The sequence below is a fragment of the Sceloporus occidentalis genome, unplaced genomic scaffold (genome assembly GCF_023333645.1).
Source record: "Sceloporus occidentalis isolate IW3139 unplaced genomic scaffold, rSceOcc1.0.p SCAF_59, whole genome shotgun sequence".
NCBI lineage: Eukaryota > Metazoa > Chordata > Lepidosauria > Squamata > Phrynosomatidae > Sceloporus > Sceloporus occidentalis.
In genome coordinates, this window is record NW_028317039.1 from 1,742,650 (window position 1) to 1,767,500 (window position 24,851).

Sequence of the window (24,851 nt, forward strand, 5' to 3'; positions counted from 1 at the left end):
ACCACGGTACAAAGTATATGTTTCTAAATGTAGGCAGCTCATGGTGATTCACTAGGGTAATTTTGTCATCTGCATTTTTTTTTTATACTAGCTTGCAATATTACGGTGATTTCTTGCATATCAAGTGTGTGCAAGTTGTGTAAAGTAACATCTTCTAGGTAAAGTGGTGCTCCAAATACATAGGCTTGACATGTTTTCAGGGAAGCCACATGACCAAAAGCTGAACATGCACAATTCTATATATATATATATATATATATATATATATATATAGTATATATTAAATTACCACTGTAAAAGTATGAGATCTTGGAAAATAGATTACATCGATGAATACAACGCTTTATTTTGGTCATTTTTTTTATAGAAAACACTCAACAAAAATTTGAATGAAAATGATAAAATGTATATATTTTTAAAATGTAAATATTTAATGCATCAAGTGTTTATGTTTTAGGAAGTGTGGTTGATATTTTACTAATTGCTCTTTTTCTATAGGTGCATGTGTCCTACACACCAGGAAGAAGTTAAGTTGAAGAAATTATTTTAAGAGGTGGAATCTGGAGGTTTATTGCTCCATTCAAACTAATGGTACCATGGCAAGTCCCCATGAGCCCTTGAGCTGGTCACCTCCCAAGTTTTTAATTGATTCTATAAGGGATGATAAAGACTATATAGCAACATTCAGTGACCATACCAACCCCAGCCACCACCTTACAGAAACTCAAGATAAGCATGATGGCCTGGAGAATGCCAGCAGCCCGATCACTGCTGCTGTCCTGACCTCCATCAGTGAGGACTCCCGAGACCAGTTTGAGAACAGCGTCCTGCAGATAAGAGACCAGGATGAAGCAGAGAATGTTCCACCCCAGGGCAGCAGTCATTCAGGAGATGGAGTGAACAGCAGTGGTACTGAGGACATCAGAATACATTTTAGCCACTCTGGGAGTGGAAATGGTGGCTTCCTAGAGGGGCTTTTTGGCTGTTTAAGGCCTGTGTGGAATATCATTGGGAAGGCCTATTCTACCGACTACAAACTACAACCACAAGGTGAGACATGCTGCAAGACTGACTTGTTTCACTGTTTCAAGTTTCTGCACTATTAACTATGTATTGAGTAATTATACTTACTATATAGAGCATCAGATTCCTTAGCACTATTACAATAACATTAACCCCTTCAGTCCTCTATGGACGTACCAGTACGCCAAAAAAACGCATCCCAAGAATGCAGTCGTTTGACAGCCTGGACTCCCCCCTGACGGCTGAAGCCAGCATCGCCGGCTTTCTGCTGTCTGATCTGATGTAACAGCTGTTACATTTTAAACTGCCCGATCCCTTCCGGATTGCCTGATGAGGCACAGACCCTGTGATCTCTATGCACGTCTGTAAGGACCTGCATGGAGATCAGTTTGATCGGTTCAGGGGGATCGCGAGGAGGAGAGTGAGAAACCATGTTTCTCACCCTCCTCCCATGCTGAAACAGAAAAAGAGGGGGAAAAAAACATAAAAAAAGAATAAAATAATATAAATAATAATAAAAAAATAAAGTGAGCTAAGTGATGTCATTGTGACATCACTGGCATTAGCAACATGTTCAAGAGGTCCCTAAGAGGACCTCTAACCATTTAAAAAAAAATATATATAAAAGAGAATAAAAAGTCAAAAACCTTACATCCCATAGCCCTAGCACAACATCTACCCAGCATAACCCTCCTCCCTCCGTTCACATCCCCCAAACCCGTTAAGCCTTAAGCATAAAAATTCTACACAAAAATGTACACCTTCTAATATGTTCCCTATAAGTGCTGGGAAAGTATGGAAAATCTATATAAATTAGATATTTCTGAAATCAGGACACCTGAATTGATAAACTTGGAGGGGATTTTCCATCACTTTACCTAATTTTGTGAGGATTCAGAGGGAGAATTTCAAAAAAATTAGGTATTTTTTTCTAATTTTTGCTAGTTTTTACTAAATTTCTCATTCAAAATTTTCAGCTAATCATCCAAATATGGTATCAAAAGAAAGCTCTATCTCTCCTTATATAGTTTACATATATGTTTACATGGGTACACTATTCACAGGAAAAGAGAACAAAAATAGCAAAATTGCCCCGGGACTTGAGGTACCAAAAACCCCTGGGATTGAAGGGGTTAAAACTGACTGACAATAATATCAACACACATTTAGACAAACTGGTACAGAAAAATAAGTCCCTGCTCTAGAATATTCTCAATTTCTTTGTATCCTCATTATATGCATTATATGTGTCAATCACTTTTTGCTCTCTAAGTATGCCACAATCAAACAGGGCACTTGAACTCATATGCTCTTAGTAACATAAGGTTAATTTTATTGACAACATTGATTTCAACTCTATAGATTACCAACTTTTAAAATAATGAAGTGAACGGCAAGTTTCAACAGAATTATCCCATTTTGTGCATTTCCAATTGAACCATATGACCAAACGGCCTTCGTTATGTCAGATCTAAAGTGAAACGTTAAAAAGTATATTAATAATCATCAATAACAAAAGTAATATAATGGTTTTTAGTGTTGGATTTCACATCAAATGTAATAGTGTTCAGAACCTTTAAAGGTGTACAAATAATGTAAAAGAAGCTCTCTGTAAAAGCCATTTAGGACGTACAAGTACGATATGACTTTCCTGCAGAAGCAGGTACATTTCCCTGCCGCTACACGGGAGATCAGGCTGTCTCTTGGCATCACTGGTTTCCTGCTGACCGAACGTTAGTAACCGCTGCTGGCACAAGCATTGACAAGTTGTTGCATAAGGCATGCCTGATCACACAATCGCATAATCACATAATAAAAAAAAACCAAAAAACATGTAAAAAGTATAACCACCCTGCCCCCGTTCGCTACACCCCCCCAAACCTGTTAAGCCAAAATTATAGAAAGTACTACCCTATAGCATACTATATAAGGCTCTTATTTTTGTTGCATGTTTCTATGGTTTCAAATGAAAGCCCTATTTGTTGTGAAAAAAAAAAGAATGTTAATTATTTGGGTACATCATAATACAAAAAAGGGTTATCTTAATAAAAAACCCACATATGGTGGCTACGGTACTTAAGTTAACAAAAACCCTTGGGACTAAAGGAGTTACTCCAGAGAAGAGATAGTTAAAAGTCCCTCTCAGATGCCCATTGTCTGCAACAAGAGGCTCAGATTAGAGTGTTTTATTGTCGGGTGACAAGTTTATGTGTCAGCCTGTATCAATGTCAGATAATCATGTGCAGCACAGGGCAAGTAAGGAAAGGTAGGAGTGAGGGATAGAGGCAAACAACAGCTGATGGGTTGTCAGTGCCAAAGCAGTTCTTCTTAGTCACTAGTGTGGGAAGTCTAAGAGATTATCACGGAGATGTTTAATCTTACATTGTTCTTTAGTCATCTTTAAATACTGTGTTTCATACTGATTTGTTGTCCTTTCTGGTTTTACTTTCATGTTCAGTTCAGTTGTTCAAGTTTCCGGGTCCTCCATTCCCTGTCCTTGCTGTGGAGCACCAGGATATGATGTCATATATCTTTGTGCTACATGACTTAAAAGTGAGAAACACATCCTAAACCAGTTTGGCACAGCTTTCATGGTATAAATAGGCTGGTCTGGGAGATAAGAGATCTCCCTTGAAACTAATCCATACAGCAGCAGGACAGGCCTGTGTGGCCAGTAAGAAGCTGCTATATTGGTCACATGGTAAAGTCAGCAACAGCGGAAGCTGCTAGGCTCTTTAATTGTAAGGAAAAGGCAAGGGTCAAAGTTACTTTGTCATGACCCCCCCCCCCCCCGCCAGGAAGCAGCAGCTACCGGAAAAGACACACTGAATGGTGGGGGGATATACACATCCTTCGTGTAGCTGAGGACCAGCAGCTCCTTACTGCATAGATCACTGGTAGTGCTGTGTCTCTGCTTGGGGTAGGCCAACTGCTTTGGAAAACCTTTGTGGTTTTTCCTCACAGTGCTACATGCACATCCACCTCAGTTTTCTCCCGTGTCAACGATCGCCTCCTAAGCTTCAATGGTATCACTGAAATGCCTCAATAACGAAGCATTCAGCGACCCTCAACACCTAGCCCAGGACACACTGCTAACTCTAAGGAGAGCAGTCGCAACCACCACTGCGAGAGATTTTGCCACTCGCAAGATGCAGGCGTCCTTTAAAAAAATAAACAGACCCTCCTGAGAATTCTGGCTCCCCTGGCAGGTTGAATACAGGTACTGCATCCAACCATGCAGGTCAATGGAGCCCAGCTTTCCGGGGGTGTCTACTTGGTTTGTTGGGGTAAGTTGGAGTAGCCAGGTTCATTTTTGTTTACAGACTGACGAAAATGAGGAAAAAAGTGCACTTCCCAAACGTAGCCTTTTAGCTACAACCAGACAACCAGACAAACCCGTGCATGGGTAGTATCACTGTACTCAAGAGATGTTGCTGAAAAAAATACAAAAACAATTACTACCATAAACTATGGCGAAAGCTGGTGATAGAATCTTGTGCATGGAAAGGGTTAAAATACCAGCATTTGAAATAACTTGGGGTGTCTAGTTTTCCAAAATACATGGTTTGATGGGGTAAATTAAATTAGCCAGCTTCAAAGATGGCCCAAATAGGACATGGGGGCATTAGGACCAGATCTTAAAGTTCCAAGTTGAAAAAAGGTGCACTTCCCAAATGTGGCATTTTACCTACCAACAAACCCATGCATTGGTCATATGACTGTACTCGGGAGATGTTGCTGAACACATATTGGGGTGTTGTGTGACAGGGACATATACCAGAAGCTGTACATCCATACCTGAAGTACAATTTGTGTAATAAAAAAACACAAAATAAATTACTACCACAGTTTGACAAAGGGTTGACATTTTGTTAGATCTTTGTTCGATCAGGTTTGATCAACTGTTTTTTTTCCGTTAGAGCTACTCTAAAATAAGCAATATTAACAATCTTTTTCGGGGGGGCTAACCCATAGCCAGCCCCCCACCTTAACAATAGTTTCAACAAAATGTTACTCATTGTGATAGCCCCGCGTTAGATCAGGTTTGATCAGACAAAAGTTTTGTTAGATCTAGACTAATTACTGAGATATTACATATTCCAATGGAAATTTGGATTTGTTTAAATGGATTTTGGTAGCTATTCGTTAGATCCGGTAAGATCAACAGTTTTTTTCCATTAGAGCTATCACACAGGAGGCGGTATTCACAATCCTATTTTGTGTGCGGGGGATGGGAATACATACAGGTTGGCCACCCCTCAACTGAAATTTGGATTTTTTTTATTGGATTTTGGTAGATATTAGTTAGATCCGGTAAGATCAATAGTTTTTTTCGTTAGATCTATTATGCAGGAGGCGGTATTCACAATCCTATTTTGTGTGCGGGGGATGGGTATACATACGGGTTGGCCCCCTCAACTGAAATTTTGATTTTTTTAATGGATTTTGGTAGATATTCGTTAGATCTGGTAAGATCAATTGTTTTTTTCCGTTAGATCTATCAGGCAGGAGGCGGTATTCACAATCCTATTTTGTGTGCAGGGGGGTAGGTTTTATTTCCTAAACGCTTTATTTTCTGTCTTTTAGCTTTGTATAGCTTGTTCAATCGCCCTGTGCGGACCACCCCCGAATTCCATGGAACAGAGGTAGAGCTCAGCGGCACATACATTCCAAATTTCAGTTGGGGCAACCCTTACGTATTCCCCTCCAACTGCATACAAAATAGGATTGTGAATACCGCCTCCTGTGTGATAGAGCTAACGAAAAAAACAGTTGATCTAACCGGCTCTAACGAATGTCTACCAAAATCCATTAAAAAAATTAAAAGTTCAGTTGAGGGAGCTAACCCGTATATATTCCCATCCCCCGCATACAAAATAGTATTGTGAATACCGCCTCCTGCATGATAGATAAAAAAAAAAAAAAAAAAATTGATCTTACTGGATCTAAAGATTATCTACCAAAATCAATATAAAAAAAAAATCAGTTGGGGGGGAAACAGGGGGGGCAACCCGTATGTATACCCATCCCTTGCACACAAAATAGGATTGTGAATACCGCCTCCTGTGTGATAGATCTAATGAAAAAACTGTTGATCTAACCGGATCTAACTAATATCTACCTAAATCCTTAAAAAAAAAAGCTAAATTTCAGTTGGGGGGGGCAACCCATAAGTATACCCATCCCCACATACAAAATTGAATGGTGAATACCGCCTCTTGCGTGATAGATCTAATGAAAACAACAGTTGATCTTACTGGATCTAATGAATATCTACGAAAATCCATTTTAAAAAAAAATCAAATTTTCCATTGAGGGGGGAGCTATCATATCAGTAACATTTTGTTGAAATCTTTGTTAAGGGGGGGGGCTGGCTACTTATTTTCCCCTCCTGAAAATGTTTGTTAATATTGCTTATTTTAGAGTAGATCTAACTAATAAAACAGTTGATCAAACCTGATCTAATAAATGCAATGATCTTTTGTTAAAATTCTTAATATGGGGGGCTAACTCGGGGGAGGTGCTCTGCCGGAGTGCACGCTGCTTCACTACTGAGCGCTGGTATATGACGTCATATTTTAGCGCTCAGCATGAAATGCCGGCACCACGACTGAGCTAGAAGCCTCGCGGAGGAGACTGAGGGGTGCAGAGCGGTTGCTGAAAACTTCATGAGCTACCGCTCGGCACCCCTCTCCCCCCCTCCCCAAAAAAGGACGGCGTTTCAAATGCACTGCTGCTGCCCTACTAATGCATTGTCCTGGATTGAGGCTGCCCAGGACCCATGACTTAAAGTATCATTACGGGACTGTTCCGGGCAGTCCGGGACATGTGGTCACCTTAGTGGCAACCCTTTAAAACATATAGAACATATAGCCAATGCTGCTATTCTCCCCATCAGGGGTGCACATTGGGTCACATAATGTGGGTTACGTGACTCTACGCTAGTAGGGCAGCAGCAGTGCATTTGTAAGAGAGAGTGAAGAAGGGAAGGACAGGGAGAGAACTATGTGAGCATCATGGATAAGTTCCTAGAACAGGGGTGTCCAAGTTTTTTCTGCAGTCGGCCACTTCATCAGAAATGTATATGCGCATGGGCCCATTGAAATAAAGTAAATAACACAAAACCTTTACTTTTCCTCTCTCTGATTTCTGGGCCACAAAAGTTTTGTCATCTGAAGTAAATACAAATTCCGGATTCTGTATAAGTAAAAATTGTGTGTTCTCATTCTGTGCGAGCAATTTCTCTTATAGTGCACTGAGGAGGCAGGAATGGAGCAGAGTCATGTGACGTGACATCAATTAACGTGACTCTGCTGGGTTCCGCTTCCCCTGTGCGGTACAAAAGACACTTCTCTCTGTGTATGCGAGCAACTCACAGGTAAGCAGCAGGGCCCTTGCAGATCTCACACGGGCCGCACCTCAAGGTCCGGTGAGCCGCATGTTGGACAACCCTGTCATAGAAGATGGAGTGTGTTTATGTGTATGCTGTTAAAGTGTGTGTGTGTTAGTGTGCAGTGTTAGCGTGAGTGAGCATATGGTGTGTATGGTATTAGAGTATATGTGTTAGTATGAGTGTGTGTCAGTATAGAGTGTTGAGTGTTTGTGTATTAGTGCATGTTTTTAGCATGAGTATGTGTATAAGTGAGTACGAGTGTGCATGTCAGTGAATAGTGTTGAATTGTCATGGTTGATTCTAGGGTTAGTAGTGCGAAGGGTGGTGAGTGTATGGTGTTAGAGTGAGTGAGCGCTAGTATGTCCATGTGTTTTAGTTACGAGAGTGGGCAGGGGAGGGCTGGGAGCCTAAGGCCTGGGGGGAAAGTCTAGTCAAGTGGCCCATTGCGCCACCAAAGCGGCTGCGAGCGACATTGAAAGCGGCCGTCGTGCGGCAGTCACTCCACTGGCGCCTAATGAAATTAAAGCGGCTGGCGTGCACGCACCGCGCCGCCCAATAGCCGTGCCTCAGCTCTTTATCCCACCCCTTTTAAGATGTGGGACGAAGAGCTAAGGAATGGCCATTGGGCCTGCCTGCCGCACAACGCAAGGGCGTACCTAGAGCAGGGCTTGACAAATTTGTTGTGAATCTAGGCGCCAGCTAAAAAAGTTAGGAGCCAGGATTTTTTTAAACTAAAAGTTGGTCAGGAATGATCTGATCATCATCAGCCCACTTACTAAACTCACAGCATTTGACCTGGAAGCACCCTGCACTTTCAGGTCAGTGCTGTTTTTTTTTTTATTATTTTTTTTTTATATATATATATATATATATATATATATATATATATATATGTATATTTATATATTTATTTATTTATTTTAACGCTTTCAATGCTGATGTTCCATTGAAGCACAGCATTGACTGATATTTAGTCCCCACAAGCTTGTGGGGACAAATGTTCACCCCTGCAAGGCCACGAATGTGTTATACACAATTGTGGAATTGAAGGGGTTAACGCTGCACTGTCGCTCTCATGGAGCGATCAGGCAGCAGGGAGGTGTTGGGGCTGACTCATGTGGAGACCAAAGAACCCTCTCCCCTGTCCCTGTAGCTGCCTCTGGCAGCTGGGAAGCAATTGCTGGTCTATAGACCAGCCATTGCAGGGGGGAGTCTGATGACTGCTGTAGGCTTCCATGCCTATAGGAATCATCAAAGGGCTTGTGGGGGCTCGTTTTTGCTGTTGCTGGTCTGCCTGGGCTTCCAGGCAGACCACCAGCAGCAGAGCCCCATACAAAACGGGAATTAACCCCTAAAATGATCGCGGCATTGAAGGGGTTAATGCTGCCCTGTCGCTCTCATGGAGCGATCAGGCAGCAGGGGGATGTTGTGTCAGGTCCCCACACTTGTGTGGGGACCCAATCAACACTAAACCCCCTTTCCTGAAGCTGCCTGTGGCAGCTGAAAACGATATTGCAGGTTTTCCTGCAATCGCGGTTTCAGCCTACAGGATCACTCCGTGGGAGTGATCTCAGGCTCGGGTGCGGGCTCTGAGTGGCTGTGCTGTCTGCCCAGACTCCTGGGCAGACAGCAGCAGCAGCGCCCCCGCGTGGTGACGCGGGGGCATTTTTTTGTGGATGTAAGAGGCTGACAAACTCCTAGACCTGGCGCCTGGGATTTGTCGAGCCCTGACCTAGAGTATTTGGCACCTGTGGCAGATCCTGTATGTGGCACCCCCACCCCCCCACACACACACACACTTTGCCTAACCATAGAAACTATGCAGTTTTAAACATTGACAGGGGTACAGCAAAATCGTTATTATATACTGAGGCACACATTGACGGTGGTACAGCATAACTGCTATCATTATATACTTAGGGATTACGCTGTACCACCGTCAGTGTGTGCCTATACTTTGAGCCAGACACTGACAATACTGCAGTACAACCCCTATCACTATATACTAAGCCAAACATTGATGTGGTGTAGGCCTAACACTTCAGTGACTGGCTTAGTACATAGTAGGGATGCACCGAAATGAAAATTCTGGACCGAAACTGAAAATTCTGCATTCATTTGGCCAAAAACGAAAAAAAATAACTTTTAATACTTTATTAAAAGTAACACACCAAAATTAGACAAAAAATCAATAACAATATTAATATATATATATATATATATATATATATATATATATATATATATATATATATACATATATATAATTAACAGCAATCACAATCCTATGATGCCCAGGCTGACTTAGCATGATAGGCGTGTGATTGCTGTTTGCAATCATATATATCTATTAATACTGTTATTTAATTTTTCTGTCCAATTTTGGTATGTAATTTACTTTTAATAAAAGTGTTGTTAACACACCACAGTTGGACAAAAAAAAAAATTGTTACAGCAATCACACTCCTATCATGCCTAGACAGCCTCCCTATGCCATGCTATCCCCCCACACATCCATGCAATCTGAAACCCTCATTCACAAACATTCATCATAAACTACAGCATAACACCCCTCACTCTCACACACTAATATTTTCCTACCTTTCCTCTGTCATTGTCACTTTTCCTCCTCCTCTTCTTCTTCCTCTTCTGTGTCCCGTCCTTCCGGTGCAGAGAGCGCGGAAGACGGTGGGCGTGGCTTCAGTGTTGTGCGCCGGGATTTGACATCAAGTCCCGACGCACAGCCACAGTTGCCCCGCGCATAGTTTTTGGAGGCGTGACGGCACCCCTCAGTGAGCGGCACTCCAGGCGGACCACCCCCCGCCAGGTACGCTACCGGCATGGCGGACAGTCCCGGTGGCAGCCGCTTCGTTTTTAACTTTGCGGCTGCCATGAATGTTCGTCTGCCGGCCACCCGGCCAGCCCTCCAGCCCGGATTCAGGGCTGCCTGGGGGGCAATTGCCCCCCGCCCCAGCACGTCCCTGAGAGTGGGACACTTGCACCCAGACTCCACTAACTCTAGGCTCACCTCTGCTTACCCTATGCACAATTCTACTACATATTAGAAAACTCTGTGTTCCAATTTTCCTTGTTCCTCTTACTTAACCCCATTTCTATGTTCTTCTTCAGACACCTGGGAGGTTCCTTTTGAAGAGATTTCAGAGCTGCAGTGGCTTGGGAGTGGAGCCCAGGGCGCGGTTTTTTTGGGCAAGTTCAGAGGAGAAGAGGTTGCCATCAAGAAAGTTAGGGAGCAAAAGGAAACAGACATTAAGCATTTGCGGAAGTTAAAACATCCCAACATCATTGCGTTCAGGTACATACTATTTCTCCATTATCACAGTTTTACAGTAAATGTTATTTCACGAAAATTGCAATATTTTAATTCTGAATATTCTGATTCTAAATCTTTGGTGACCCTTTGAAAATAATGTATTTTAGAACAGTAATTGATATTAGTGGTTTTGCACGTGCTGAATTAATCCTTATTGTAGGTATTTTTATGGGAACACATAACTGTCTGGTTACACTAAAGAAGTAACTGGAAATTATGAATTATTAGCTCCTCCCACTTGAGACAGCTAGACCTCCATTTCTCTTCATCGGCTTTATTGTGATGCAGGCAGGCAAAGCACAGATAATGAGTTAAGTGCTGATCTGTACTATCAAGAACCATAGAAAAATTTAAACACAGTGCAGTCTCTTTGGATTCTTTCCTTATGGTAGAATGCCTAGCGAATAACTGTGTATTATACATCTAACATAGATAGCATAATGCATCATTTTCATGAAACCTCTCGAAACTAACTATTACTTAAGGGCCTGTTATGTTTCAGCTATTGTTATTGCTATTATATATATTATAGCTGAATTTTGCAGTCCAATTTCCAAATTCACTAAAGCCACATTCACATTTCATCTCACATCCCCATGGACCCTTGGTGGGGCAGGATATAATAAAATACATTTTCAGGGAATAGGGCCCATGTATACCTGCTTAAATTTGTCCAGACACTGAACCTATGTGTCCATCCTAATAAACACTATTCAAATAATTAATGCTTGCCTATTGATGTGTTGGGGGTCATAATCCCTGCCTGTGCCCCTTTTAAATCTGCTTACCCTCTCTACCACTAAGTAGATAGATGAGGTACAGCCAAGCATCATTTGCTTGGGAGGAGGGTGGACAGTACAAACAGTACTAGTCAGTGGCGGAACTACCGGGGTTGTAAGGGTCGCAGCTGCGACCGGGCCCTGGAGTTCTGCCAGTCAGGTGGGCCCAAGGGTGCCAAGCCGTCGTTTCTGTCATATGCCGGCGCTCAGCAGTGAAGCCTCGCGCCCCCACCACAGGACTGCACGGTAAGTGACCTACAAAGGGGGGGGGTGGTAGGGAGATGGTAGATAGTGAGAAGGGGGGGTAGGGAGAGGGTAGATAGTGAAAAGGGGGGGCAAGGAGAGGGTAGGGAGAGGGTAGATAGTGAGAAGGGGGCAAGGAGAGGGTAGGGAGAGGGTAGATAGTGAGAAGGGGTGGGGAGAGGGTAGATAGTGAGAAGGGGGGTGGGGAGAGGGTAGATAGTGAGAAGGGGGGTAGGGAGAGGGTAGATAGTGAGAAGGGGTGTAGGGAGAGGGTAGATAGTGAGAAGGGGGGGTAGGGAGAGGGGGTAGATTGGGTTGGGGTGGGGGGGCCCTTAACAGATTCTCGCACCGGGCCCTGAGGCTTCTAGTTACGCACCTGGTACTAGTGGAGAAAAAAATCTTTGCTGGCCTATCCAGCAATGATCAGCAAAGTAACTGAGCATGTATACAATTTGACAGGCACATCATTATCAATTTCCAATAAGGGGCAGAACTGTACACAAAACTCTAGGTGAGGCCTGACCTGAGATCTTTAAAGTGGCATAATCACCTCGCTTTTCCTGCTACTAATGTCTCTTTCTATGCAGCCTAGCATCCTGCTTGCATTTTCAGACACTTTGTTGCATTGTCCGCTTACCATCATCTTTAGAAATAATAACTCCCCCTCTTCCATTGTCACCGACAGTACCACCAATGCTATATTCCTTTTTGGGATTTTTACATCACAAATGCATTATTGTACACTTATTAATACAAACTGCGGGTGCACTTTACTTACATTATTTGCCATTTGAGTTGTTCTATCGGGAATGTCTACCATGTTGCAGACCTTTGTATAATCTGCAAAAAGACATAACATGCTATTAAGATGACGAAGTCTTACTGGTCTGTTGTTCGAGTCTTCCATACTATTGTTTTGTGCACTGTACTGCATTTCTACTGTACTGTAGCAAATGAAGAGCATCTTTAAAAATGTGATATTACATTTGATACTGTCAAGAACTGGGTCCATACAGACAACTGTAATGACCCAGAGCGCCCAAAGATAGAGTGCAGGAGTTATTGCGCAGTAGGACAGGGCCTAATGCAGAGTGACTGCACTCTCCAGGGGTGGGCATCTAGGGTTGTGCAGCCACATACTGACATAGCAGTTGATGGTAACCAGAATTTGGACATATCCTGCAGGCACCCTGGAGCAGGCATGAAACATATCACTGGAATCATGTGCAGGATGCTGCAGGCTGGGAGTAGGGAAGCTAAGCAGAGTATATAGCAGAAACATAGCAAGCAAGGGGGACAGAGCAAGGGACCAAACAAGAAACATAACCAGACAAGATATACATAATACAGGGCACAACAGGAAACAAGACAAGGAATAGTCAAGATCCGACATGAACAGGACACCCCTCTACCGGGGATTCAAGACAGGACACCCCTCTACCGGTGATTCAAGACAGGACACCCCTCTACCGGTGATTCAAGACAGGACACCCCTCTACCGGGGATTCAAGACAGGATACCCCTCTACCAGGGATACAGGACAGGACAACAAAGCACAGAGCTGACAAGACTGACCAGGCAACACATGACAAGAATACACAGAAACCACAGGACCAGCCTAGGACTGTATGATAACTATTGGAGATTCTGCAATATACGGTGGGTCCTAACTCTAAACCCTGAGGTACTAAACAAACCAAACAAGACATCTAAACACATAGCAATGAGACATACCTTTAGACTGCAGACTGAGACAAACAGAACACATGGGTGGGGCACACATTATAAAGGAAACAGGAGCTGAAGCAAAGAGCAAGACTGGAATCAGAGGTTCAGGACAGAACATACGGAAATCCAGAAATGGAACACAGCAAGACGGGGAAACAAAAGACATGCAGCTCCACAGCCTGGATGGGGCCTGAGAGATACATAAACATATGCTTTTGGGAAATATTGGGTGTCTGTAAGAAACAGCTGTCCATGAGTGGTCATCTGGATCCTGAGTTTTGTTTAAAGGCTGTATTACAGCAGACATTTGATCCATGGCTAAAGTGGATATAGAGGCGAAAGGAAATCATTGGTAATCTTATTTACATATGCCTACCCAATTCTGGCAAGTTTGGTGGATGTAGATTACTGTTTAATAATACCGTGTTTGCTCGATTATAAGACGACCCCCCAAAATCTGAATATTAATTTATGGAAAAAAAAAAAGAAAAAGCCTGAATATAAGACGACCCTATAGGAAAAAAGTTTTACCAGTAAATGTTAATTCATGTAAACTATGTGAACAATTTCTTTTTAATAAAAGCTATGATTGAGAAAAATATTTTGTTTTTATTTCCCCCTGCCTTACCCCAGAAATGCCTTATGCCCCCCATTTAACACTCCCTCCCCCTCCCTCCTCCAAACTTACCGGAGCTTCTGAGTCCCTGGTGCGTAGCCCGGGCAGCGTGTAGAGCTCTACTTCCTCTGCAGCCGGGAGGAGGTGCGGCTAGCAGCGGGGGTTGTCTGCGTCCATCGTGCAGACCTTCCCCGGCTGTCAGAGATCACGGGGAACTCTGATCTCTGACAGCCGGGAAAGGTCTGCACGATGGACGCAGACATCCCCCGCTACTAACCACACCTCTTCCCAGCTGCAGCGGAAGTTGTGTACGCAAATAGCGTAGAGCTCTACACGCTGCCCGGACTAACCACCGGGGACTCAGAAGTACCGGTAAGTGTGGGGGGGGGGATCCAAGTCTGCATGCATTTTAAAAATTCCCATAAGGCTCAGCCAGACATACTACTTCCATGATGCTGGCTGAGCGTCATGGGAAGTGCATCAACAGTAAAGCTGCAGACACACACACATACACACGTACACTGCCTTTACACGCACATAAATACACGTACACTGCCCTTACACACACACACACATGTACACTGCCCTCATGCACACATATACATGTACACTGCCCTTAATGAAAAATATAGACACGTACACTGCCCTTACACACAAACACACACACACACACACACACACACACATACATGTACACTGCCCTTACACGCCAGCCCCTTTAATTTCATTAGGCGCCGGCGGCCAGAAGAGGCTTCCCGCTCTCAGCCGCTCACCGGCTGTTTTGAATGTTGTTCTGCCGGCCGCCCGGCCCACAGACCTGCAGCCCCACTGGGAAAGTCCGGCCAGCGGGTTGGGGGGCATGCAGACACAAATGTACACAGATGTCTGTACACACATGCCATGCATTAGCAAGGCTTTGGCTGCTTAATGTAGCTGAATTTATATATTGTCTTTTTACAGCACTGTTAGACGGTCATAACACAACTCAGCATGGTACTTGAAATAAACATATTATTATTTATTGTTTTATATAATGCCATCATATTCTGCATGGATAAACGAGACATAACAAGCAGTGCATAAAATGTGACCTACAGAAATAAGTACAATAAACACAACCACCTGAATCCCTACATTTTTATATTTTTTGTCTTTTAGTTGTATCTGGTTTGTTCATCTTGTACTGTAAACAGCAAATGATGCATCCTGGTTCATTTAAGGTTAGAGCGGTTGGCAAGTTTCGTAATTTGTGTTTTTTGAGACACAGTGTGGATGATTGTGCTGCAGTATCTGCTCCATAAAACCATCTTCACTAAACAGAGCTACAATCTGTCTCAGTTTTCATAGATTTCCATGTTCTTTAGTCCATATATCTGGCAATGCTTTAAAGAGGAACAACTTTTTGCCCGGAAAAATTCCTATGTGGTGATTAAAAGGGTTAGATTTTTTCTAGGGGCTGAACCAAAACATAGCCCATAATAAACTATATTTAACTCTGGGAAAGGGACAGGTTAAAACACAAATTACAGGTTGTCATATTTTATTTTAGGAATCCTTCATCTGCACAGTAAAATCTAGCAGATAAAGAAAAAATGTGATGCAAGCTCTGTAAGAAGTATTGTGTGTAAGATTTATTTATTTATTTAGCAAAGTATAAAATATCAGTATCTTAAAAAAGAAAATGGGTAAAACAAGGTTTTGCAGGCGTATTTTGAAACATGTATCTGGTTCATAGGAATTGCTCATATATAGTTATCCAGGACATTCTTGGAATATCTAAATATGACATTATACAACAGAGGATAACCTGCAACTTCCCAGTGGTTCCATGGTGGTAACATTAGCAGCAGATCCTTTAAGCCCTGTAGGTAGGGCTTCCATGGATCAGACTTATTTGTCACCACATCCCGCAAATGGATTGAGATCTGGGGAATTTAGAGGACAAGCCCTCAAACTCATTGTTATATCGGAGAATACCGTGTCCAAGAAAGGGTGTACATGGTCTGCAACAATGCTTAGGTAAGTGGTACACTCCAAAGTAACATCCACATGAATGGCAGGACCCAAGGTTTCCCAGCAGAACATTGCAGAAAGTATCACACTGCCTCCGCCGGCTTGCCTTCTTCTCATCGTGCATGCTAGCCCTATATGTTCTCCAGGAAAGCAATGCACATGCTCCCGGCCATCCATGTGATGTAAAAGAAAATGTTGTCCAGTTCTTATGCTCACGTGCCCATTGTAGGCGCTTTTGGCAGAAGACATCGGTTAGCTTGGGCACCCTGATATAGCCACGCAGCACTATACACAACAAACTGAGATGCACTCTGTGTTCTGACACCTTTCTATCAGAACCAGCATTCATTTTTTTCAGCAGTTTGAGCTACAGTAGCTCGTCTGTTGGCCTTCGCCCTCCAGGTGCATCAATGAGCGTTGGGTGCCCATGACCTGGTCACCTGTTATCGCCTTTTCCTTCCGTGGACCACTTTTGATAGGTACTGACCACTGCACCTCACAAGAGCTGCAGTCTTCTAGTCATTACAATTTGGCCCTTGTCACAGTCGCTCAGATCTTTACTGTTGCCCATTTTTCTGCTTCTAACACATTTATTTTGAGGGCGAAATGTTCACTTGCTGCCTAATATATCCCACCCGCTGACAGGTGCCATGATAACATTATCAGTGTTATTCACTTCATCTATCAGTTGTCTTAATGTTATGGCTGGTACGTGTATAATACTGAAGTGGCTAAAAGTTTATGAAAATAAGAAAAGTTGACTATTTTTTACATTGTTATACTTCAATAAGACTGCTTTATTATGAACAAGACTGCAATGTCATATTTGATGTGTGATGGGCTTTCAAAACTATTAAACCCCTGCATTATAAAACATGCATGTCCAGACACAGCATTCCCACGATCAGGTTTCTTTTTGTATTATCGTGTTTCGTTTTTGTGATTTGTACTTACCTAAGAACATTAATTAAAATGTAATGTAAGGTCATCTTGTTGCAGAGGGATATAGACAAAACGGGAGCATTAGTAGTAGAATGGCGGGTCTATTTTAACTTTTATAAAATGTCAAAGTAAAGACAAAAAAATCTTCCAATTTATATGACAAAAATTGCCTTGAAGATCTGGGAGTATTTGACATTAAATGATGAGCGATACAGAGAGATGTCTTTGAAAGTAAAGCAAAAGTCGTTTTTACAGTAAATGCTGCGATAATGTGGAATATATTATCAAGTGAAAAGTGTTGAATACATTGATAGCAATCCCAGGCATTCATTAATTAGTTAACTTTAGCATGGATAATGTTGATCCTTCGCAAATATGATTGCTCTGAAGTCAAGATGTATTTTTTTAATCTCTTGAGGACAATATTGTAGAAAGAAATATGGGTGTAGAATATGTGACAAATTGTACACTAAAATTGCAGTGAACCAAAAATTTAATTAATCCATTATTCATAATAATAAATGCAGCTGTAGATAACTGGGTTTGACTGAGTCTGTTGTGCTCCTTGATCATGCCACTCCTTTCAATTTACAGGTTTTTTTAATCTAATTTTTATTCTTCTGATTTATATATATTATTTCAATTTTACAGAGGCGTTTGTACACAGGCCCCCTGTTATTGCCTTATCATGGAATACTGTGCTCATGGTCAACTATATGAGGTGCTTCGGGCTGGGCGAAAAGTTACCCCCAAACTGCTAGTGGACTGGTCAACCGGCATTGCTAGTGGCATGAACTACCTCCACTTGCACAAGATCATCCATCGGGACCTCAAATCACCAAAGTGAGTTCCATCAATGTGAAACGGCCTTTATTGAGAATAGTGAAACCAGCCTCCTTATCTAGCCCTGCAAATCTGATGACACACTGTGAATAACTTCATACTATCAATTTGCTTCCAAAGGAAGGAGTTGATCCAAATGATAAGCAGTCCAAAGAAGTTTGATGCTTTTATGGAAGAAGATGTATTGGCGCATATATTTTTAACACAACAGTAGGCCCTGTCTTGAGTTGTTAATTAATAATAATCATTAATCATATACTAAATGCTGGATTTTATAGCTGAAAATTGTTTAAAATAAAGCCCCATGTATATATATTTTGTGTTTGTACACTAAATGAGAAATGAGGGGAAATTACAGTTGAACGAGGACATGGCAGTAATTTTAAAAATGACTTTGTCCTGAGGGGCTTAAAAATAAAGTGGTGATAGCAAAGTATTATATACTGTATAAGATACCACCAGCTCTGTATATCCCTTTAAATGTATTCTAATAATAAGATGCTTGGCTTTTGGGACAACTCTCATCAATCCCAAAGAGTCCAACATGAATAGGGTTGCCAACTTACTGTTATTTTACCAGCACAGCTGGTAATCAACCCTTTAGGGCTGCTGCTTGCATAAGTAATTTTTTGCAGTGGGGAGAAGGCAAAATATGCAAATTCAGATGCAGAGGTGCGCCTAGGTGCGCCAGTCTGAATAAGAGAGGGACATCAGGTGGGGAGCGCATTACAAGGCTCAATCTCCCTACCTTCCTGTTCCTGCTACTAATGCCTCTCCCTATGCAACTCAGCATTCTGCTTGCTATTTTCAGGTGCTTCATTGCTTTTTCTGTTTACCTTTAATTTATCAGTAAGAATTACATCTAAAAGTCAATCTCTTCTGTTGTCACTGGCAGTATTATTTTTACACTTATCAACATTAAACTACAGCTGCCTCACTATCAACCATTCTTCTAATTTACTTAAACCAATTTGAGTTGTTCCATCTGGAATGTCTACCCTATTGCAAACCTTTTGTAGACTTTCTGTTAAATTACTACTAAAATATTAAAAAGTATGGTACCCCACTAAGTATTTCCTCTGAATATACAGCCTTCTGCCTCCTATCACTATTGCTTTACCCATTCAGCTATTTTTACATCCAAACCCAAAGACTGCATTTTATTAAGCCTTCTTTGGGGAACAGTAAGTAAAAGTGTGATTTAGCATTAAATAGTGCGAGTGAGAGAATGTGAGTTAGAGTGGCGTGAGTGATAGTATGAGAGATTGTAATAGTTAATAAGAGAGCGTGAGTAAGAGTGAAAAAGCAACAAAATACAAATGAAAATGATCTATAAGCTACATTAGCATACCTGGGAACTTCTCGGCTCCGGCTAGGACTGTACACTGACGCCAGTGGGCGGCCCCGCTGACGACAACGGGAAACACACCCATTTATCCCCTTGATGACAATTGCCGGTCCGGGCACGTCGCGGAAAATCAAGGCCTTAACGACAAATGACGTGCCAGGACCGGCACGTCTTTAAACGGGTGCAGAAAGCCATCTATTTTCGCTTTCTGCACCATCTCTGGCCCCTCCCCGGGGCGTCAACATCCGCCAAACTTTGTATGGTGGCGGACGCCCATTTTAAAAACTTAAATGGTGTTGCTGGAATTCCTCGATCAGGAGGCATCCAGCGACACCAAACACTTACCTCTCGATGGGCTGTGACCGCTCCGGAGAGCGGTCACAGCCGCAGCTGCCGGTGATCTTCTCCATCTGCAAGATGGCGGCGGCCCTGGAAAAAAAACAATAAAGGTGAAAAAGTTCGCTAGATGGTCTCCAGACCATCTAGAGAACTCTGGCTCCACTTGCAGGTTGAATACAGGTACTGCATTCACCATGCAAGTCAATGGAGCACAGCTTTCTAATCACAGTGTGATTAGTAAAAAATAAATTAAAAAATAAAATAAAATTAATAATAATTAGAAAAAAATAGTAAAAAAACAGTAAAATGTAAAAATAATTTCCCACTGATGTCACTATCAGGGGAACCTTCAAGTTGAAATTTTTTTTTTTTTTTTAAAAAGGCAAAAAAAATAAAATATATATATATATAAAAAATATATTTTTGTGAGCAAGTCCTAAAATTGGCATATTAGCTTAAAACAATTCTCGCATGGAAAGAGTTAAAATACTGGCATATTAAATGCCCATGGGGTGTCTACTTTTAAAAAATGTATGATTTGATGGGGTAAATTGAATTGGCCGGGTTCAACAATGTCCCAAATAACACGGGGGGAAGGATGGCCACACATCTAATTTCCAATTAGAAAGATGCACACGTACCAAATGTGGCCTTTTAGTTCCCCCAAAAAATTACAAACCCATGCATGTGGGGTATCACTGCGCTCAGGAGATGTTGCTGAACACATATTGGCATAAACCAGGAGCTGTAAATTCATACATAAAGTAGGTGTGTGGGGGAAAAATGCACACAAAAAAATACTACTGCAAACTTTGAAAAAATTCTGGTGGTATAATGTGTGCATGCAAAGAGTTAAAATACCAGCATTTAAAATACCCTGGGGTGTCTAGTTTTCAAAAATATATGGCTTTATTGGGCACACTGAAATGGCCCGGCTCCAAGATGTACCAAATAGGGCATGGGCAGTGGATCCCCAAATGCCAAAGTTCAACATTGAAAAATCCGCATGCCCCAAATGTGGCCCTTTTGCCCCCAAACAGCCAGGCAAAATCATTCATGTGAGGTATCGCTGTACTCAGGAGATGTTGCTGAACACATATTGGGGTGTTTTGTGATAGTGACATATACGAGAACCTTTTAATTCATACCTGAAGTAAAATGTGTGTGGAAAAACAAATGCAAAAAAAATTACTACCATAAAGTTTGACAAAGGCTGATGGTAGAATTAGTGCTTTGAAAGGGTTAAAATACTAGCATTTGGAATACCCTGGGCTGTCTAGTTTTCAAAAATATATGACTTGATGGGGTAAATTGCATTGGCTGGCTTCAAATATACCCGAAATGGCACATGGGGGGAAGAATTACCAGATTCGGAAAAAATGGCTTTGAAATAGCAAAACGCTATCTGTACTTATTGCCCCATAATGTGTAGAAAAAAGCACAAAAACATAAAAACATTGGGTATTTCTAAACTCAGGACAAATAGTAGAATCTATTTAGCAGGTTTTTTCAACTAAAAGTTAGAAAGTAATTTTTTTCTAAATTTTTCACCATATTTTATACTTTTTTTAATAGTAAATAATATGATACAATCAAAACAATGTCATCTAAAGAAAGCCCTTCTTGTCCTGAAAAAAACAATATCTAATGTGTGTGGGTTCAGTAAACGGGAAAGAAGAAAATTACAGCTAAACACGAGCAGCGCAGAAATGTTAAAACGGCCATTGTCACGAAGGGTACAAAAAGTAAAATCAGCCTTTGTCACGAAGGGGTTAAAGGAAAAAATGTCTGTCTTCAATTGTTACTTCCATCTCATTTAGTTTACCCACACAAATTAAATTTTTTGGGACAAGTAAGGATTTTTTTTTTTAAAACACATTGTTTTTTATGAGAAAAAGTAAACTATTAAGAAAGGTGGTTAAGAAAAAACACATTACTTAATAGTTTTATGTGTATATAAATGTGAAAAAAAAATGCTAAGTTAAAGAAACAGTCTAGTCCACCAGTGATATAAGGACATATTTCCTATAGCAAGGCCAATATGTATTATTGTTATAGTTACATTTTGAACAGTATTTACTTTGCCTTGGGAAACATTTATCATTTTTTCTCTGAGACATTCCATAGAACCAGAGATGTAATACTAACTGCTAGAATACTAACTATCGATCTATTACATGTCAACATGTAATAGATGTATCTAAATTGAGCCTAAAGCTCGCACAAAACTGCTTGCTCTTATTTACATTATGTTGAACACAATTTAACTGTGCGCAGCACAGTTATGCCCCCTCCTCCTTTCCAGTAGTTCTGTTCTTTGGTTTTATTAGTGATGAGCAATAAATAAACACTGACAAATTATTTATCACACTCCCCTCAAGCGTCCTGGTCACCCACACAGATACAGTGAAAATTTCTGACTTTGGTACGTCAAAGGAGCTTAGTGACAAGAGCACCAAGATGTCCTTTGCTGGTACCGTGGCCTGGATGGCTCCTGAAGTTATCCGCAATGAACCTGTGTCTGAGAAGGTAGACATCTGGTGAGTACTCCATTTTGTCATGCTTGTTGCTTTTGTGTTGTTTTTGTGACTTTGAGACTGTTAGTCAAGTATCCCTAGGAATCCATCAGTGCCCCCCTCCCAAACTCAAACATACACCCATGTGTCCTCGGCCTCAAGGGGTTACCATGTTATTAGAGTAAAAAACGTAAAACTAATCTGGACAATAAACTGGAGTAATGAAATATACCGTATTTTTCGCTCTATAAGACGCACCTGCTGATAAGACGCACCTAGATTTTAGAGGAGAAAAAAAAGGAAAAAATATTTTGAGCTAAAAAATGGGCTAAAATATTTATTACAATAACTGAATAAGCTATGAACACAGTAAGACACACACAGTAAGACACACACAGACACAGTAAGACACACACAGTAAGACACACACAGACACAGTGAGACACACACACACAGTAAGACACACACACACAGTAAGACACACACACACACAGTAAGACACACACACAAACACAGTAAGACACACACAGTAAGACCTCCCTCCCTAACCCCCCTTCTCAGTATCTCCCCTCGAACTCCCTAACCCCCCCTTCTCAGGATCTCCCCTCTAACTCCCTAACCCCCCCTTCTCAGGATCTCCCCTCTAACTCCCTAACCCCCCCTTCTCAGGATCTCCCCCCCCGCCCCGGTCACTTACCTTAAACTCCTGTGTTGGAAGCGTGAGGCGTTTGTCTCGGGTGCCGGCGCTTCACTGCTGAGCGCCGGCGTCTGACGTCATATGCCGGCGCCCAGCGTAAAGCGCCGGCACCCGAGACAAACGCTTCCAACACAGGAGTTGAAGCGCTGAGGCAGGCGGCGGTGGCGGTGGCGGCGGCCGCGGCCGCCGCCGCCAGCAAAGGATTCCTGTATATCTGTCAGGCAGGGGGGCCCGAGAGTTGCCGAGCGGTTGTCTTCAGCAACCGCTCGGCACCCCTTGGGCCCCCCCTAACTGGCAGAAATCCAGGACTCCTCTGCTGGCGGCCGCCGCCGCCTGCCTCAGTTGCGACCCCGGATTTATCGGCGTATAACACGCAGGTAGGGTTTAAGCTCCGGATTTTAGTTAAAAAAGTGCGTGTTATACGCCGATAAATACGGTATATCGTTGCCCGCCCCCCCCCTCCCCCCTCCCTGCATCTTCGCTCCATAAGACGCGGCTGATTTTTCATCCTACTTTGGGAGGAAAAAAACTGCGTCTTATGGAGCGAAAAATACGGTATGTATTGGTGGAAATAAATTGGGTTGTACATCTTATTGTTAGATTTTTAAAATAAAGGTAAATGGTTGTGGTGTTCAGGCATTTTACAATATTCTCGTGTTAATACAATTTAGGGACAGAGATAGAAGCCATTGAGCTGTACTGTTGGAATGCCAATGCTTAAACACATGGTAATTTACTGCAGGTCTTTTGGGGTTTTGCTGTGGGAGCTGCTTACTGGAGAGATCCCTTACAAGGATGTAGACTCATCTGCCATTATTTGGGGTGTTGGCAGCAACAGCCTTCACCTTCCCGTTCCCTCAACTTGCCCTGATGGATTCAAAATCCTCATGAAACAGACATGGTAAGAACCATTTTTATCTCTTCTATGGCAGCAATATAGTCTGTTGGAGTTTCATTTCAGCAGCGTAGATTATTTTTCTTTTGCATTGAACCTTCTGAACAGGATACTGGTTTAGGGTGGATGAGAAGAATGCAAAATAAATGTAAAATAAATTGATTCTTTAGATATTTATCATTGTGTGTAGTGTAATTGTCTGCACTGATACCTTAATAAATAATTACTATTAGATGTCAGTACAAGTTTTTAGGAGACAGGTCTATGCAACTTCTATTATTTGCCCCTCCCTTTACCACATGCACGTGAGTATAATTATACCAATGTTTAAAAAAAAAATAATGTTGTTTATCTTAGTGCATAGAAAAACAACCAATGCAAAATAGGGTTGCCTTCAGCATACAGATTATTTGGTGACATTCGGAAAACAGATGTGCATTGTCTTTTGCAGAAGCTGTGGCTTGTATCACAGTATATATTTTGTGTACTGATTTCATCCCACAGGCACAGTAAACCTCGCAACCGACCATCATTCAGACAGATTCTGATGCACCTTGACATTGCGTCATCTGATGTTCTGGGCGCACCTCAAGAGACATATTTTAAATCACAGGTAGGGCAATCTACAACAAGTAAAGTCAGTCCCTACTATTAGATTACTGCAGCACTGTATGGGGCACAATCTGACACAAGCACAACTATGTACATACCTAAGATGTGTGCAAACTCTGACCTTCCTCCTACGCCTCTCAAGCATTATTAATTTAGTGCTTTCATGTTCCCCTCTGCTTTCTGCTTCATTCAGATCAAAATGGTCTATCCATTTACCGTTTTCTTATGCTTCAACAATTTTAAAATTCTTTGACTCTGGCTATGCTATAAAGAGCCACAGGGGTCAAAAGTCTAATCTCTCTTCATGTTTAATTAAATCTTTGTAAATAATTAGCAGGAATTAGTGTATATAATATATATATATATATATATATATATATATATACACACAGGAGCTACTAAACAAAAAAGTTTTCTTTTAATGTCTGAAGAACTAAAGAATAAATCATTATTGTGAAATTATGCGTACAACTCAATTTACCCTATTTTAGGGCGAGTTAGTAATATAAACAAGAACAAAATAGCCTGGCCT

At 41.7% G+C, this 24,851-nt stretch overlaps 1 protein-coding gene across 1 annotated transcript in view; it reads left to right on the forward strand.

Annotated features, from left to right (window-relative positions):
* Positions 1 to 584: 584 nt before the first annotated feature.
* The window catches only part of LOC149287533 (mitogen-activated protein kinase kinase kinase 13-A-like), a 36,100-nt gene continuing 11,833 nt past the window's right edge, over positions 585 to 24,851 (forward strand). Inside the window, exons 1-6 of the mRNA XM_089492782.1 lie at positions 585 to 1,050; positions 10,547 to 10,730; positions 17,721 to 17,912; positions 21,981 to 22,139; positions 23,555 to 23,713; positions 24,212 to 24,320. Coding sequence (XP_089348908.1) covers positions 597 to 1,050; positions 10,547 to 10,730; positions 17,721 to 17,912; positions 21,981 to 22,139; positions 23,555 to 23,713; positions 24,212 to 24,320 — 1,257 coding nt within the window. The 5' untranslated portion in view covers positions 585 to 596. The remainder of the gene's footprint in view (positions 1,051 to 10,546; positions 10,731 to 17,720; positions 17,913 to 21,980; positions 22,140 to 23,554; positions 23,714 to 24,211; positions 24,321 to 24,851) is intronic.